At 35.3% G+C, this 19,118-nt stretch overlaps 1 protein-coding gene across 7 annotated transcripts in view; it reads left to right on the top strand.

Moving 5' to 3' along the window:
• PTPRM (protein tyrosine phosphatase receptor type M) overlaps positions 1-19,118 on the top strand; it is a 779,952-nt gene that overhangs the window by 458,773 nt on the left and 302,061 nt on the right. For all 7 annotated transcript variants that reach the window (XM_072828757.1, XM_072828756.1, XM_072828755.1 and 4 more), the window contains 2 exons: positions 10,618-10,926; positions 16,170-16,279. In XM_072828757.1, coding sequence (XP_072684858.1) covers positions 10,618-10,926; positions 16,170-16,279 — 419 coding nt within the window. The remainder of the gene's footprint in view (positions 1-10,617; positions 10,927-16,169; positions 16,280-19,118) is intronic.

The following is a 19,118-nucleotide window of genomic DNA, read 5'->3' as shown; positions in this document are numbered from 1 at the left end:
AGTCTTGTTTTTGAGTGAAGAGAAAAATCTTAACATAAATCTTGGATGGAATTGCAGCTCTAAATAGTTCAGAGTGCTATAGTTTTATTTCCTGGAAGAATAAATCCCTCTCTGTGGCATAAAAAAAAGGGGGATCTCTGGGTGGCTCAGTGGTTTAGCATCTGCCTTTGGCCCAGGGCGAGATCCTGGAGTCCCGGGATCGAGTCCCACGTCAGGCTCCCGGCATGGGCCTGCTCTCCCTCCTCCTGTGTCTCTGCCTCTCTCTCTATGTCTATCATAAATAATCTTTAAAAAAATAATAAATTAAATAAATAAATAAATAAATAAATAAATAAATAACTCCTGATACCTGATTGGAAAAGCTTCTCTAGTCCATTATTGGCCACAGGTGTTATGACTATTTAGGGGCATTGGCTCTGTATTTATTTTAGAGTCAACTCATCCTTTCTCAAGACTCTTCTTAGATTTTGATTGAACTTGCACTGATTCCAGTGGTTACTTTAGGGGGAAAGGATCGCTTTAGAATACTGAGTGTGCCTGTTCATGAACATGATATAACTCTACAGTTATGCTGATCCTCACCAATGCTTTTCAATGCATTTTTGGATTTTATTTTTGTTCTTTTGTAAGATTTGTTCCTGGGTCACCTATATATTTTGGTCCTCTTGTAAGTTATATCTTTTGAAAACTGGTATTCCAGTTTGTTATTGATGGATTTCTATACAAAGAATTTTAACAATGATTTATATTTAGCCACCTTGCTAAATACTTGCTGCTTCTTAGAATTTATAAAACCTGTGTGTGTGCTGACATGTAAGTGGTGTCTAGTTAGAGTTTTGTTTTTTCCTTATCAAATTTTATGCTTTGTACCTTCCTAACCATCTTGGCTAGAACTTCCAGGAAAATATTCATAGATGCAGTGATAGCTTGCATCCTTGTGTTCTTCCCTCATGTGTTACCATTCAGAACAATGTTTGCTGATTAGGTGTGTGAAATTTCATTCTGTTCTTATTTTGCCAAAAGTTTTTCCTATTATGAATGGACATTTTAATAAATACACTTTCTGCATTTATTTAAAACTATCCTATGGTTTTTCTTCTTTAATTTGCTAATGTGATGAATTACATTTATAGATATTTTATGTTAAATCATCCTAATTAATCTAAGTTGGTAATGCAGTATTGTCAGTTTTATATAAATATAATATATATTTATATATATATGAGTAGATTTGAATATTCTGTTCATAATTTACTCGTTGGTGCATGAATGAAATATGTTGCTCACACACGTTATCCTTATTTGGTTTTGTATTAAGATATCAATTCTTCATGTATTCTAAGGCTATCTATCTTATGGGGTGCATAAGAATTTATAATCTTCTTGGTGAATGTTTTATCTTTTTGATGAATTGAAACTTTTATCATTATGTAATGATTCTCTGTGTTCCCTTAATGCGACTATCCTGTGTTTCTTCTGATTATTTTGCAGTTACCTTTTTTATATTATTTTTCTTTTGAATTTCCAAGTACATATGGCTTAGATTTATTTCTTATAAACAATATGTAGCAGGGTATTGATTTTACATTGAGTGTAATTCCCCAGATCTTTTAATTGACAAAGTTTCATTTACATGTATTGTGATTTGTAATATATCTGAATGTGTTTCTACCAACAAGTAGAATTACACATATTAGTATTTGGGGTTTTTTCCCCTCTGAGTGTGTTAGGCTTTTAAAAATTGTTATTCTTTACTCTTGCAAAATATCACTCTACTGCTATTATTATAGTGGTTAACATAGAAAATAAAGTTACTGTACATATTTTTAAAAGCCTATACTTAATATCTTAAACTCCCCCCTCTTCCCAATGAGGTAAGGGTCTTATACTATTCTAACTCTGAGCATTGCCTTCCCTACTTATATTACTTACATTACAATAGTCAAAAATTAAATTCCATGCTATTTTCTGAAACCTCTCAGATTAGACATTATTATTATTTTACATATATAGAGTTAGATTTTTTTTTACTCATCTTATTTTTCGTAGCATCTCAGATATATCATTTTTATTTCTTTCTGAAGTTTATCCTTTAATGTAGGTTACTGGTAGTAATCTCACTCTGTTTTGATTCTTTGAAATCCTTTTTATTTCACCTTTACTTATAGAAAGATCACTTTACTAGTTTCCAATTTTAAGTTGACATATTTTCTCTCACACTTTTGATATATTATTCCCATTTTCTGCCTTCTCCTGATACTATTGAGAAACCTACTTTCAATCTAATTGCTATTACTTTATAAGTGATATGACTTTTCTCTCCAGGTATTTTTAAGATATTTTCTTTGATTTTAGTATCTGTAGTTTAACTACACTATGTCTAAGTATGGACTTAATATCATTTACCCTCTTTTGTATATATTATATATTCTTTATGTTTTAATTGATGTCTTTTGTCAGGTCTGGAAATTCCTCAGACTCTATCTGCTGGTAGTGTGCCTCCCCTCTGTTCTGTCTGTCCTCCTCCTGCAATACCAATTACAGACAAGTTAGACCCTCAAATTCTGTTCTGCATTTCTCATTACTATTTTCTTTTTTCTTAAAGATTTTATTTATTTATTCATTAGAGACACAGAGAGAGAGAGAGAGAGAGGCAGAGACACAGGCAGAAGGAGAAGCAAGCTCCACACAGGGAACCCAACGTGGGACTCGATCCCGGGTCTTCAGCATCACACCCTGGGCTGAAGGCAGCGCTAAACCGCTGAGCCACCAGGGCTGCCTCATTACTATTTTCAACCACTCCTTGTTTCTGGTTCTCTGTGCTGCATTCTAGATAATTTCCTCTCACCTATCTTCTAGTTCATTAATTTTCTCTTAAGCTGTGTCCAATCATGCTGTTTTATCCTTCCTTTGAGTTTTTGTTATAGTTTAATTTTTTATTTCTAAAAGTTATATTGTTTTTAAAATCCAACTTTTCATTTTTCATGATGGCATTCTCATTTTGGTGATTATATTTTTAAATTTGAAAGTGTTACTCAAAATTTATATTTTTCATCTGACAGTCTTGGGGATATAAATCTGTTGTTTCCTATTTCTGCTAACTCTCACTGGTGGCAGTTTTCTGGTGGGGTGTGTGTGTGTATGTGTGTGATCTCTGCTAATGAGCTCATATTTGGCTGGTCCTAATCTCAAAACAGGAGACATAACTTAAGGATGATTTTGTTCAGAGACAATTTGTAAACACAAATCCTGTCTCTTGGGATCCAGGAGGCAGTACTGACTATGGATGCTTTAGCTACTTCCAAGTATCTGAGATTAACCTGGAGCTAGAGGTTTAGCTTCCCTATCCTGCTCTGTGCCCAAGGGTTATTCTTTAGATTGCAGAGCTGAGGTAGGCATTTATCATTTTATTTTATTTTATTTAGACAAGGAACATGATATAAGGTGCCACTGGAGATACATCATGGTCTGTGCAATTAAATATATATATATATATATATATATATATATATATATATATATATATATATCTTATGCTGAATCTGGTTGTGTTGAAGTGGGAGAGTCCTTCATAGTGAATGATATGCCATTTTGATGTAATCTGAAAACTTAATGATTATTTTATTATTTTAGGGATACATTATCCATCAATTTATCTAATTCTGATGAGTTTGAATTTTTTATTTTTCTTTGATACACATATACATAATAGGATATAATGAATGGTAATTGGGAGAGATTCCTAACATAAACACTTGTCAAACACTATAGCCAGAGAAAAACAGTTCTGTACATAAATTTCCATTTCAAAGATTATGTCAAATACATAAGACAGTTCATAAACTGGTCCCAGATTAGACTTTGCTTATTTATATCTTACTGGAACTAGTACCAGTAATTCAAGATCTCTCCTCAGGAACAGGTTTTAGGTTTATAGCATTGAAATAGGATTTCACTGGGAGGAAAGGACTATCTGAATGTTGTTTTCCTTTTGGAGGGCAATTTAACATTATCTAGTACACTTGAAGACATGCTAACTCTACAAGCCAACAGTCCCACATTTTATGTCATCCCTGGCTAAGGGATATATAAGCAGGGATGCTCCTTGTTACACTGCTTGTAATAGAGAAAAAGTAGACTCAACCTATCTGTTCCTCAATGGAAGAATATATAAGTAAACTATGGTTTATTTGTTTAATGGAATTCTATACACCAATTAAAATTATAACTAGATTTATATTTTTCAACTTGACTAACATAGAATGAATTCTAAATTGCAAAGAATGGTAGCTTTTATATAAAATTGTAAGCATCCCAGATATATGTAATAAAAGTATAAAAAGATATCTGGGGGTAAAACATAATAACCTTGGGATTGCTTGCAGGAAAGTAGAAGAATTGAATGAGCAATATTTTATTTCTTTAATAAAACTGGTCTGAAGCCAAACATAAAATGTTAACATTTGATATTAGTAGGGACACAAGTAATTGTTTCATTTGGTCCTTTTCAATGTGTTTCAAAGGTTTTATTGCTTAAAATTTCAAAGACCTTAAATTAATGCCAACAAAAAGAACACTTTATGTTTACCAGAATAACAACTTTCAACCATTGTGTGACTTCTAGCCTTATTTTGTGCAGTTAATCAATCCAGGAAGAATAAAATATGACAAATGTTATTGCCATTGAGTACCTTGTCAATGCCTACATTTCTTTACTTCAGAAGTTGTCAACAGTTAAATGTTCATTGCCTCTTTTTTCCACTCACCTTTCAACATACTTTATTTAAGAACATTAAATTAAAATTTTTTGTTTAAAAAATATTACCCTGGGGGTGCCTGTGTGCCACGATTGGTTAAGCATCCGACTCTTGGCTTTGGCTCAGGTGATCTCAGGGTGATGGGATCTAGTCCTGTGTTGGGCTCCATGCTCAGCGGGGAATGTGCTTGAGACTCTGTCTCTCTCCCTCTGCCTCTCCTGCTGTGCTGTGCTCTTTCTCTCTAAAATAAATAAGTAAATATTTAAAAAATATATATTATCCTGAAGGACCTGTCAAATTATCCTAAAAAGCATGTACATTGGGCGATTAGCCAAAGACTTGAAATATATACTGATGACCCCCTCAGCCTTCTGGATCTGCTCTGGATGCTCAACAAGACCTAAAGAGGCTTTGCCTGTCCGGTCCTTAAACTACATCATCTCCCCTGCCAGTCTGCCCACCCTAGCAGGGCCTCTCTGGCGGGCCTGGTCTCTTACTCCCATTCCTGCTGCCTTCAGCCCTGCCTGGCCCAGCCCACACCCCTGTGGGGTGGAGATGCCTTGTGGGCCTTGGGTCAGGTTCTGCTCCTTTGTGGGACCTAACATTTTTCAGCTCTTTGCTATGAAAGTAATAAACAAAAAAAAATAAAAATAAAAAAAGAGTGGTTGCTCCTATTTAGAGTATGTGTGCAGCCTTAGCCTTCTTCCTCAAAGGGACTAAATTCTCACCTTCATATATATCCTAGTCATTTTGTTATGTAAGAATCCTTTACATTTTCCATAAAACATGAATATCAATTCCAGCTTCGTGCTATGATGGAAATTAAAACTATCAATATAAGTGTTATATGGTTAGTCCATTTTCCAGCAACATGCAGTAGTAGATTATATACCTTTATCATTTAGGCTAACTTCAAACCCATACTTGGAAAACACAAGGGGCACCGTGAAGAGTATGTCCATCTTAAACCAAGGAGTAAAGCAGAATGTTTGATTTTGTGTGAGGCTTGCCATTGCTATGCTTCCATTCATTTATTCAGTAAACCTGTTTTTTCATCTCTTAATAGTCCTGTTTTTTAAATTTAATTTTTTTAGGAAGAAACTATTCTTCCATATAGGATTGTATGAAATATTTAAGAAAACTAGACAACTTTCAAGTACATTTCTTGATTTTTAATTATGATATATTCCAAAAACAATTTATGCAATACCTGTGAAAAGTATTTTGGTGGATGAGACTATTCAAATTCATGTAATTCTTACAACAACTTTTAATTTATTCAAGTACATATAGAATGATTATAGGGTAACATAAATTTTATGAATTTTATAAATTAAATGTTTAGCCTCACTGACAAGGGGGCACTTCTTAAACTCTGGAAAACATTGGCTAATCCAAAAACTGCAGCTGTGTCACTTGAAAACAGTGCCCTGTCCCTGGAATCCTTGCTGCATAGGAATATTGAATGATTGGGTAAGCCAGTATAATATTAATTAGGTATTTGCTCTGATTTAACTGACGAGTAAAAAAAGCTGTTGGGATATTGTCTTGTCTGCTTTTGTCTGACTGATGAAGCAGAAATAGAGTTAGATAAAGGTGCCAGCGTGGGGCCCACCAGGCCATTCTGGTTGTTATCCCTTTTATCGCAATAGACTTCTGGATAGTTCTGGAAGAGGGAGGAAAGAGGAACCTGTTAGCAGGAGCATTGGTTGTAATCTGTGTTTTTGATGATCAATGACAGGATCCTAAAATTACACCCAAATATCTCTCATAGGTTCTGAAATTGAGTTTCTGAAAAAGAACCATAGTAGTAATAGGAGTAAAGAGCAGAGTTCCAGAGAAACGAGCTGTGAATTGAACCTGCAATAGAAATTGATCCTACCTGTCAGTTTCTGCCCTCATTCATAGGAAAACAGAATTGAGTGTAGAGGGAGCCAGGATCACTGATTAAATAGGATGCTAAAGTGCCGGAGGCCAGAACTGGGCTTACTGGTCCCTCAGGTCAGGGCTGCAACTGTCAGGCTTCTCTGCATGAAACCTGGCTGGAACTGGCAGAAAGAGAACAGAATGAAAAATGCTACCACCAGCCTGGCAAGCGGTAAGAACTCCCTGACGAAGCTTCAGGCGAGACAGCCAATGTGCTTCTTAGGGAGTCCATTCTAGTCTCTTACTGTGAGTCGGTGGGCCCAGACTGATGATTCATGATTCATGCCAGTGGCGGCCTGTCACGAGACCCATTCCGGTGAGGGTATGAGTGTGAAGATAAACGGCCTTGGAAGTGACCCACATCCTCAATAGGTTCTCTAGGATTCTGAGGAAAAGGAAGCAAATATCCAACAATGAGTGGTCCTGTGAGTATAATTAATACCCCATTATCTAACCCTAAGAGATTTATATTGTGCACATATAATGGTAGTCATATATTCCACGTTGTTTTGGCAGTGCTTGCATTCTGCTCCTAGAAATGCAGTATGAGTTGTAATTAGCCAACTGAAATTACACATTTCTGGTTATGAAGTTGCCGTCTATTGCCTAGAGTGTGATATATTTCTGCAACAATGCCCTTCAAAGTCTGCAGCAAGCATCAGTATAACTCATGAGAGCAAATGTCCACATGGAATGCCTCATTCACACTTAGCGGCATGCTAATAGAAATGGTTCCAACAGAAACATTGAAGATAAAGGTACTATAAAATGCTAACTTAAGATGTAAACCATTTCTGGAGCAGAGTGCAATTTGCAGAATAGCAGAAGAGAAGAAAAAAGCGATGAAATCAGGCCATTTCCTTGGGATGAGTTGAAAGGATTTTCAGATTCCCTGAGTCATTAGACTTAGCTCATCAACAATACCCTCAAAAGAGGACATTATCACAGGTACTTGGCAGGGTACAGCATTCAGTTATGTTATCAGACATCATTTTCTCTTCTCACTTAACTAACCCTTACCTTCTGGTCCTGATGAGAGAAATGACAGCCCTCCATAAAGGTGGACTCTGTTGCTGACGTCATGGTATTGATTCAACTTCTCTCTTAAGCTTTTGACCAATAGAAGCAGTCATGGAATGACTGGGATAGAATGGTAGTCAAAGTGTCATTCATCCCTGCCCCCTGTTGATATGATTTTACTCTGCCATTTTGGTACAGACATAGTAGGAAACACAACAGCGCTGCACCCTTAGCAAAGGACCATGAAGAACATAAATGGAGATGTTCTGTGTGTAACAGCTTCTGTAAGATTGTTTTGTTTTGGGTAGCCAGGATCTTGAGGATTCAAGTCAGTGAACAGAAGCTTCTTTTTATCCAAGATTTAGATCTCATACAACCTCTATCTCTAGTCTACCAATTACCACTCTTGACAGCAGGGACTCTGGAACCTTAGTCATTAGATATGGTTCTCTTGTGCTATGCTTAACTATTTTATTTGGCAAAGTTATGGAAAGTTTGAAACATAATTTTACCATGATAGAATTTGTAGAGGTATGACAGAAAGGAAGCTAGCATGCATTCCAAGAAAACTTGAGCAGTAAGCAGACAGGACCCTTGGTTTTTCAATCCTGGAGCTTCATTCATGTATGTATTTTCTTGACTAAAAAGTGCTGAATTGAAGCAGGCTTGTTTATGCAGTAGAAAGTAGTTTTCTATGGAAATTAAGTTAGAACTACATTGTTTAAACTAAACTCTGAAACATTTAGTCTTATTAACTTATTATACTTATTAAAACATTTAGTTTTATTAGTAAGTAAAATTGATGAAAACCTTGAGAAAATGCTTTAGAACACTTTTCTATATTTATTTTTTTAATTTTTTATTTTTTGCTTTAGAACACTTCTTATGGATACCTGTGATTAATAAGGAAAGGGGCAAAGAGATGAATGCTAACCTGTTTACGTATAAGGGATCTGGAGCTTATTCAAAATTTTTGTAAACATGCAACTAATAAAGCACTATATATAAAGTTAGACATTTCCTTTACATTGTAAAAAGTCACTAGACTAGAAAAAAACCTTCAGTTATTTCCAAATAACTTATGATATTTCCCCTAACACTAGTAATTTAAATATAAAAAAATTATTTAATAGAAAGAAAAGTTTCATGGGAATGCCACTCAAGATTCCCTGAGGGAGTTTTCGTCTCACTCATCCTTGGTTCCTAGAGTTATTACAGGATGGAGTAGCATGAATGATCATTATTAACCTCATTTTATGGTTCAAGCAGATATCTGGCAGATAAATCCCATCTTGCATATATAAAACTAAAGCATTATTTCAGTTGAAATGTTTTCATTTGTTGGAGGTCACAGTTAAGGGAGTAGTTTTAGGTTCTCCCTTAGTCCTAAGTGATGGAGAAGACAAGGAATTTATACACAAATGGAAATCAAGAAATGAACTCCAGTAACAGTCCAGACAAATTTCCAGCAGCCACAAAATATAGGGAGGGTATTCTGCCAAAGCTGAACTGGGAACATAGAATAGAACCCTCTTCTATGGTATTAGAAAGAGAAGAGACTTCATGGCACATTTGCTCCAAAATTAAATACATGCGATCTTTATTATGTTTTACATTCCTTGGTCATGTTTTAGGTGCAGTTTTGTGTATTGTGAACATTCTAATTTCTTTTTTTTTTTCTGATTTTCTTTTCTTTGGTGGAGACACTGCAATAGAGAGTTAAAGCAGCATGTTTCACTGTCAGACACGTATGAATTCATAACCACAATCAAACCTTGAACCAAGTTCTTAAACCAATGCTGGCTGCAATTTTTTCATCTATGTATTGGGAAGAATGGTACTTGGTTCACAGGATTGTTTGAAGGAATGGGGACTACATATGAAGCAAGGTACACATAGTAAGTGCACATGCAGTAAATGGTAGCTATTATTTCTTAAGTTTTCATGCTGACTTTATCTTACCAGTTGTAGATCTCTTTACATTCATGTATGATGACCACAATTCAGGAAAAAAAAATCAGAATATAGGGAGTAAGTATATTTGTGGATATTCCAACATGGAGCATTTAAGATTAGATTCTCTACAAAGCCATGAAAGGTAAACTTCTTAGAAAAGTGTATATAGCACATAGCATATATTCATATAGCATTTCATATTCATATAGCACATATTCATATAGCATTTCATTCCATGAAATGCTATATGAATCAAAACTCAGAGAAGGCCTGGAGTCCTGCTCAGAGGTTTATGCTCTCTAATCATTATGTTATTTCATGCTGCATTCTCAAGCTTTCTCTCTTATTTTTTCCAATTACATAATTATGAATCAATTTAAAAAGATAAGATATATTTATCAATTAACATCAAGATTGGTTTCATGTATCAGAGCCTCAGAGAAAAAGAGCCTTAAATAAAAGTACTGTATTTCTCTCTAATGAAAATTTCAGAAGTAGACAGTTCAGGGATAGTTCGGTAACTTAGTGATTACCAGAAATTCTGCCTCCTTCTTCATTATTGCTTTGAATGGTTGATGTTTACGTGCTTCATGGTCCATCATGGTGGCATGAGCAAAAAACATCATATCTTCACTCCAGCTAATGGGTAGGAAGAAGGAAAAAAGATGGTGAGACTTTCTTCTAAGAATACCTCCCAGAAACTGTTCTTGATCTCATCTCGTATGCCGTTCACCAGAACTTAGGCATATGGTCATACCTCACGGAAGACACCAAAAATTCTAGTCTTTATTCTGGGTGGTGTTATGCCCAGCTAGGATTTAGGGATTTCATTGTTATGGAAGAAGAGAAGACCAGCTATTGGGACAAGTAGGACTATCTGTGACTTCTGAGCTTCACCAGAACTCTCATAATACGTTTCTCTTATGTTTCCTGTTACTTCTTTTCTTTTCTATACTAGATCCCATGCGTGGCCCAAGAAAACTGGAAGTGGTAGAAGTCAAATCTCGACAAATCACTATCCGCTGGGAGCCATTCGGATATAACGTAACTCGCTGCCATAGTTATAATCTCACAGTCCACTACTGTTACCAAGTTGGAGGACAGGAGCAAGTGCGAGAAGAAGTAAGCTGGGACACAGATAATTCACACCCTCAACATACGATCACTAACCTTTCACCATATACCAATGTTAGTGTGAAACTCATCCTCATGAATCCTGAAGGACGGAAGGAAAGTCAAGAACTCATAGTACAGACGGATGAAGATTGTGAGTACTTTTACATGATATGTTTATATGAAATATATATGCTTTCAGAAAAGCAGCTTTTATTTCTTTTAAATTGAGGTCTCTATAATGAAAATGAAGGAACCAGTAACTCTATTGAATAATAAAAATATGCTTCTGTGAACTTAGGCATTGATTTAAAAAGGAAAATGAATAAAGATGTTGAATTTTAATTCTTTATGAGTCATAGAGTTACCTTTCTATCTATATATAATTATGCTATATTGCTCTAAATAGTTCTTTATTCAAGTTTTATTATTATGTTAGACTTAGGAGTTGTTGCTTGGGTATTAGATTATTTATGAAATGTTTATTTAAATATATTTAAATAGCATTCTGAAACATATTTCAAGGTACCGATAAAAATTTAGCACAAAATAGAGGCTACTCTTGCTTTTCAGCATAGTGCTAAGAAATTACTTCATTAGATTGGTGGCCTTGAAATAGATCATACTTTCCCATAGAAACAATATTGTAATTGGATATTACCTCGATAAACAAAGATTTAACAAATAGACAGCACATGTCACCAGCAACTCATGAAAAAAAAACAAATACACAATTGCAATAAACCTCTAAAATAATTTAAAATAGTAAAATTATACGTTGAATCCAATAGCATAGACATAAATGAGATTTTATGTTGATTATACAGGTGACTCCCATATACAAAACATGCACATATGGCACATAAATACAGTGGTAGCCTATCGTATATTTGACCTAAAACCTATTTGCCAGGCATCAGAATAAGTGGCAAAGAACTTGAGAAGCCCATCAAATGAATACATTTACTTATTCCTGGGAAAAAGAGCTATTACCCTTTTTTTTTCTTAAGCAGCTGATTATGCAGTGATCCTTGATTACTGATTATAACATGCATTAAATGTTTACAGCACTTTACTGTTTCATTTAAAGAACTGACAAAGTATTTTTGAGTGTTTATTACCTATACAATATACCATCATATTGCTGTGGAAGGAAAATGTGGGAACAGCCAAGGTAAAGGAGGAACTCATCCCACAAATTCCTCTTCTTTTTTCTGGAGCCCTGCAGGTCCCACCTTGATGGTTGCTCTCAAGTAGTTGTCTTATTGGAGTTATTTTTATAAGGAATATCAGTTTGCTATAGGTCACCCAGTCAGGACTGAGATGAGAAGCCCTGTCTCTGCTTCTTCCAATTCTTCCTTATCTCTCTGATAAGTGAAAAGAAAGTGCCAACAATATGAGTTGGTCACCTCTGACTCTTCCCCACCTGCTGCATTTCTATGCTTACTTTGGTTCTAACTCCTATTGTTTCTACGTTAAATATTAGATTGTTCTTTTTTCTCAATTTTCATTACCTATATCCAGATCCTCCTATTTCATGCTGAAATTTCTAACCTTCTTTGGTGGTTTCCAGCTTTACCCCATTCTTATGTTGCCTACACACCCACAAAACTAATCATAAAAACACTTGTGTCTCTGTGGTGTTGGTTGCTATTTCTCCTCCTTCATTTCCGATTTTATTTATTTAAGTCCTGTCTCTCTGACATCACTTACAGAAGTATTTTTCTAGGTATGTCTCCTCTGGCAAGGGAAATAAAAGCAAAATTAAATTTTGGGGACTACATCAAAATAAAAAGCTTCTGCACAGCAAAGGAAACAATAAAAAAAAAGGCAGCCTACTGAATGGGAGAAGATACTTGCAAATGACACATCTGATATTAGGTTAATATTCAAAATATATAAAGAACTTACACAACTCGGTACCAAGAAAACAAATAATCCAATTTTAAAAATAGGCAAAAGACCTGAATAGATGTTTTTCCAAAGAAGACATCCAGATGGCCAACAGACACATGAAAAGATGCTCAACATCACTAATCATCAGAGAAATGCAAATTAAAACTACAATGAGGTATCAACTCACACCTGTCAGAATGCCTAAAATCAAAAACAGAAAAAATAACAAATGTTGGCAAGGATGTAGAGAAAAAGGAACCCTTGTGCATTGTTGGTGGGAATGTAATTTGGTGCAGCTGCTGTGGGAAATAGTATGGAGGTTCCTCAAAAAGTTAAAAATAGAACTACTATATGATCCAGTAATTCTATTATTGAGTATCCAAAAAATTAAAACACTAATTCAAAAATATATATGCACTTCTATTTTTATTATAGCATTATTTGCAGTAATCAAGATATGGAAGCAACCCAAGTGTCCACATATAGAGGGATAGATAATATATGGAATATTACTGAGCTGTAAAATAGAATGAAATCTTGCCACATGGCATGGGTGGGCATAGAGGGTGTAATGCGAAGTGAAATAAGTTAGAGAAAAACAAACACATGATATCATTCATATGTGGAATTTAAGAAACAAAACGAATGAAGAAAAAAAAAGGAGAGAGAGAGACAATCCAAAAAACAGACTCTTAAATACAGAGAACAAAAACTGGTGGTTGCCAGATGGGCAGGGAGAGAGGTGAAATAGATAAAAGGGATTAAAAGTACACTTACCCTAATGAGCACTGAGAAATCTGTATAGAATTGTTGAATTATGGTATTGTTCACCTAAAAGTAATATAATACCGTAAGTTAATTATACTTGAATTATAAAAAAATTAATAATAAAAGAAAATACACCTGCATCATGTCACTCTCTCCACAGAACTTTGAACAACTTAATTTAAATCTTAATTTTCAAGGTTTTCTGTATTCCTGGGTCATTCTTTAAAACCAGTGACTTTTCCTTCAGTGCAGCTAATTCTGCAAAGATGTCACCCTGGCGTCAGTGCCATAGGCCATGCTCCTTCCGTTCCAGGCTTTTTCTCGGAGCCTACTCTCCTCCACCTCCTGCCTTCCACCTGACTGCCTTCATTTCCTTCTCCTCAGCTGCCCACCAAAGGGCTCCTCAGCCTTCACGTCCTTCAAAAAGCTGCTTCCCACTCTTACAGCCCATAGCATTCTCATCCTTCTGACCTCCTTTGCACTTAATAAAAATCTTTAAATCTTTGGGCTTTAATTCCCTCATCTGAGAAGTGAGAATAGTAACAGTTCTCAACCGTAGTAGATTTAGAAGAAGTTTACATAGAGAGCTGTTTGTAGCTTCAGGGAGGGGCCTTTAAAAAGTGATCGTTACTGTTTTAATGACTGAAAACAGCTCATTATGACCTTTCCCTGCTCTATCTCTTATATATAATCCTTTTTTTTCTAAACTATAAACTATAAAGAAGACACATTCTATTCCTCTATAAAAATAGGCATGATACTGAGTAGATAATAAAACATTCAAAGTATTTTATTACTCTTTAGATTAAACAATAAAATTTGTGGAAAATCATCTCATTTATGTTTTAATCAGCATTAATGTTTTAACCAATGATAGGGGGAGAATGACATGTGGTCATTTCTAGAGATGGGCAGGTGTGTCTTGCTCACGAACCTTCATGCATGAACCCACTCACCACTTTTGGGTTTCAGATTAAGAAAGGACATGAGCTAGGAGTTCTATTAAGTTCTGTCAAAACAGGAGATCAGAATAACTTATTGTTTTCTATTAGTTGTCTTGCTAGTCCCAGAAATAAGGGCATGCATGACTTCCAAATAAAAATCTATTATTTTCATTGCACTCTGGCATCCAGTTAATTATTTTTTTAAAGATTTTATTTATTTATTCATAAGAGACACACAGAGAGAGGCAGAGATATAGGCAGAGGGCAAAGCAGACTCCCCATGGGGAGCCCAATGTGGGACTCAATCGCAGGACCCCAGGATCATAACTTGGGCCAAAGACAGATGCTCAACCACTGAGCCACCCAGGCATTCCTCACTTCCATGTAGTTTCATATCGATTCTTTAAACCTAAGATAAGGAAATATTTGCATATTTATATATCATTTAGAGTTTGGATGGTAGTGATGAACTAGTCCAACTTCCTCATTTTAAATATGAGGCAGCTGAGACCCAGGGAGGTTCATGAATTGCCCAAACTACACAGTTTAATCTCTGAGAAGTGTCAAATCAGAACCCAGACCTCCCATCAGAATCAGTATTTTTTTTTCTGCCAAGCTATATTGAGTTCTATTTAAAATAACTAGAAAATTCTACATCTACCTCAGTAGCCCCTTAACTAAAAAAATGTGTGCTACCTGTGAGTGTCCTTTTGTATTTCTAGGCAGTCTTTCTAACCTGTGGAGATGTTAACAACCCTTAAAGGACTGTTCATATCCTCTAAAATATTCTCCAATCCCCTTTTATAATTTTATTGAGATATGTTTAACCATTCATGAGTTAGTGAACATTTGGGTTGTTTCCACTTTGGGGCTATTATGAAAATGCCGTTAATATTAGTATATTAATATTTGTGTAAAATTTAGTATTGATATTATGTATAATTTTTGAGTAGTATATGTTTTCAGTTCTCTTAGATATATACCTAGGGGTGGAATTCACATGGTAAATTTATTTATGTGTATCTATTTGAAGAGTTGCTAAACTGTTTTGAAGGAGCTGTATGATTTTTATATTCCCTCCAACAGTATATGAGGGTTTCAATTTCTCCACATTCTCACCAATACTTGTTATCTCAACATTATTAATATAAAACATATAAAAATAATAACATTATGAATGTAAAATTCATCCATGAAAATATATATAGCTGTCACTCTCAATCATTTTTGTATTATATTGTGTGAATATAAAACAATTTTTAAGCCATTCAGTTTGTCTCCAATTTGTTATTTTTATTAAAAATCGTATATTGACATCTTACTATATGTCTCCTGGTACATACGTGCAAGAATATTACTAGGAAATATGCCTGGAGGTGGGATTATTAGGGCCTATGATACATGCCTCTTTAACTTTACTGAATATTACCAAATTATTTTCCCAAGTGACTATACCAGTTTCCACTGCCACAAGCAATGTGTGGGAATTCTTATTGCTCTACATCTTTCTTTATTTCCAAAGAATGTAAAAGTTCTGTTAAAAGGTGATTATTGAGCTTCATTGAATTGATTCAAACTTTAAAGAAAAAAGTGATGAAATTATTTTCTTTATAAGAACAGTGTAGCCAAAATGGTTTTAAATTTTAGATTTTTAAAAGAAAACTGAATGTGCCTTTGGACTATTAAATCTTATATCTCAATTAAGAGTTAAAAATCTAATATGTCTAGAAAAATCTAATTTGGAGGGGGGTGGTCTCTCAAACATTTATTGATTTTTCACCCTTTTTAGTGCCAGGTGCTGTTCCTACTGAATCCATTCAAGGAAGTACTTTTGAAGAGAAAATATTTCTTCAATGGCGAGAACCAATCCAAACATATGGTGTCATCACTTTATATGAGGTAGTGTATACATTCATTAGTAATTTAATTTTTCATTATAATTTATGTGATAGTCGGACTATCTAGTATTTAAAAATGCATAATGGCATCATGTCTTTAAGAAGTTCAATGCCGGGATCCCTGGGTGGCGCAGCGGTTTGGAGCCTGCCTTTGGCCCAGGGCGCGATCCTGGAGACCCGGGATCGAATCCCACATCGGGCTCCCGGTGCATGGAGCCTGCTTCTCCCTCTGCCTGTGTCTCTGCCTCTCTCTCTCTCTCTGTGTGACTATCATAAATAAATAAAAATCAAAAAAAAAAAAAAAAAGAAGTTCAATGCCTTTGGTAGTTACAATGGTTACTGCATAGAAGCAAAAAAAAACCTGAGTTTTTCAATTATGTATCATTTCAGGACATATATTTATAATGATTTGGATGTTTCTAGACTATATGTGATTATATGTAAAGACACAGCATAGTATTAAAAAAATCACCTGTATTAAAAACAATAAGTATTTTGAAGTGTACATTGATTAGGAAGCAACCACATGATCCTATTCTTGCTAGCTATAAAATATTTTCCTACTGGATTATAGAAGAATGCTGATTATCCAATTAGCAAAGTCAATAGACATTGTCTCAGGGGTAACAATAGAATAATGACTTTTGGTTTCTTAGTATTAGCAAAACATCGTTTAGACTTCCTTGACATAGTTTTGTCTACTGAGGCATATCAAATAGTTGAATGATAGAGAGCAGAGAAGAATTTGATGAATTGTTCAAGGAAAAAAATAACAGCAGTAACAAGGGGTGACAGTCATCATCACATCTGTATGAGCATCATTTCACTGTACCTATTGTCATAGAAACAAGCAGGTGCATTTTTTTAAGCCAGCATTTATTTGAATGCAAATTTAACAAAATTATATGTTGTGAGGTTTCTAAAAATTGAGGCAATTCCTCCTCGGGAACCTCGGCTTGAATACCTTTCAGAGCTACTGACAAAAGCCTGAACAGATTAGCTGTCAGACAGTAATCACTGGTAAACCCCCTCCCTGACCCAACTAGCCTCACATTTATGTTTCCTTATACTTTTTGAAAATTGGTATTGAAATGCAAAAAATAATGTTTTTAATTGAAAGCTAAACAAAGTAAGAGAAAATATAGAAGAAAAAGTTGATTTAATAAGTTATTGATGCTGTTCATTGGCTGCTTCATTTTGAAAGAATTCAGTGTTATGAAAATCTGTAGTTCAGCTTTTAAAAAGGTAAGTTTTAAAATCAAACAAGTTCATATTTTTTCTCAGTGATCATAATTTTTAGTTAATATTTTTGGCCCCAAGACCATCTTCTGGTCTCAGTTTTGGAGATTCCCACCTAAGAATAACAGATTATTTTACTAGGAAAGATAACAGCCAATGTTAAGTTCCAAGAAGCATGTCCATCTGTCCTAAAAGCCACATGTTGATATCTAGACAGACAGAAAATAATAGCCGGATTCTTTCTTCCTGGTACCTCCGAACATACATCTTTGTATAATAAGTAACTTTAACGTGAAAACTATAGAAATAATAATTCAAAAGAGGAACCCATTGGGCAGCCTGGGTGGCACAGTGGTTTAGCACTGCCCTCCATTCAGGGAGTGATCCTGGAGACCTGGGATAAAGTCCCATGTCGGGTTCCCTGCATGGAGCCTGCTTCTCCCTCTGCCTGTGTCTCTCATGAATAAATAAATAAGATCTTAAAAAAAAAAAAAGAAGAAGAAGAAGAAGAAGAACCCATTAATCTCTGAATTCAGCAACCAGGGTCTCCCAGTTGAACACTGATCTAAATGTGTTTTAGTGGGGATACCTGGATGTGTCATAAATCAGGGTTTTAAAACTCAGATATAGGTAAGTAGAGCAGTTCGGTTTATTTTTCTAGATACGTAAGTGAAAATGTTAAATGTGTGAATCAGGTTTCAGTGATTAAATACAAGTTTTCTGGCCACCACATCTTTCTCTCTCTTTCCCCCATGTTTTCCAAAAGTAGGAAGGGGGAGTTTCTGTTCTCTCTCAGGTGGCATCTCAGGAGGAGACTCTTCTTAAGCTAAGATGTACATGCTGTGCCTAGCCTATGCCAGAGTCAGTGACAGGCACAGGTTCCAGACTCAGTCCCCTCTGGATAACCACAGCCTCTGGGTTCTGATGCCATGCTAAGGAAGTAGAACGGTTGCTCCCCCCAAAAAAGCAGGGACCTTAGGAACAGTATGTTCTATCATAGAAACACATTTGATTATAGATAAAAACTGGAAGGTGAGATAAATGATCAGAGCTAGAGAAAAACTTAGTGATAAATGATACAGGTGTTTCTTTAGGGCAGGGAGCACAGCTGGATCATTTTTGCAAGGAGAAAAGAGAAGACAGGTTGGATGCTGTAGATGTTGTAAATGAAATGCTATGGGTTCAGGTTATTTTCAAGTTCTCCTTTACCTCTTGGGAAAGATAAACCAAACCTTTACTCATTGGAAAATGCTGACATCGTTTTCTGCCAGGAGTCATGGCAGTTGAGAGCATTAAAGCTTTCTTTTGATCTTATCCTTTGCCTTTCCTTTTCATTCCCCTAACAACCATCTTCAGTCTTCTTTAACCAGCCTTTCCTTTCTGTTCTCCCCACCTTTGTTCTGGCTCTACCCCTTCCTGTCCCTTACCTCTCCATCAGCCCTTTATTTTGATCAGAGCCATCTGCCTAAAACCTAGACTGATAATTACAGCCTTCCTCAACAGCGATCAAAATTTTGATTTTATTAAATTAAAAATGTAATATCACTTTCTGAGAGAACATTTGAAGTACAGAAGTATTCAAAATAATATTCTTGCTTCCC

Source organism: Canis lupus, chromosome 6 (genome assembly GCF_048164855.1).
Source record: "Canis lupus baileyi chromosome 6, mCanLup2.hap1, whole genome shotgun sequence".
Lineage (NCBI taxonomy): Eukaryota > Metazoa > Chordata > Mammalia > Carnivora > Canidae > Canis > Canis lupus.
The sequence above is the reverse complement of the archived record's forward strand: the minus strand, read 5'-3'. Positions and strand labels throughout refer to the sequence as shown.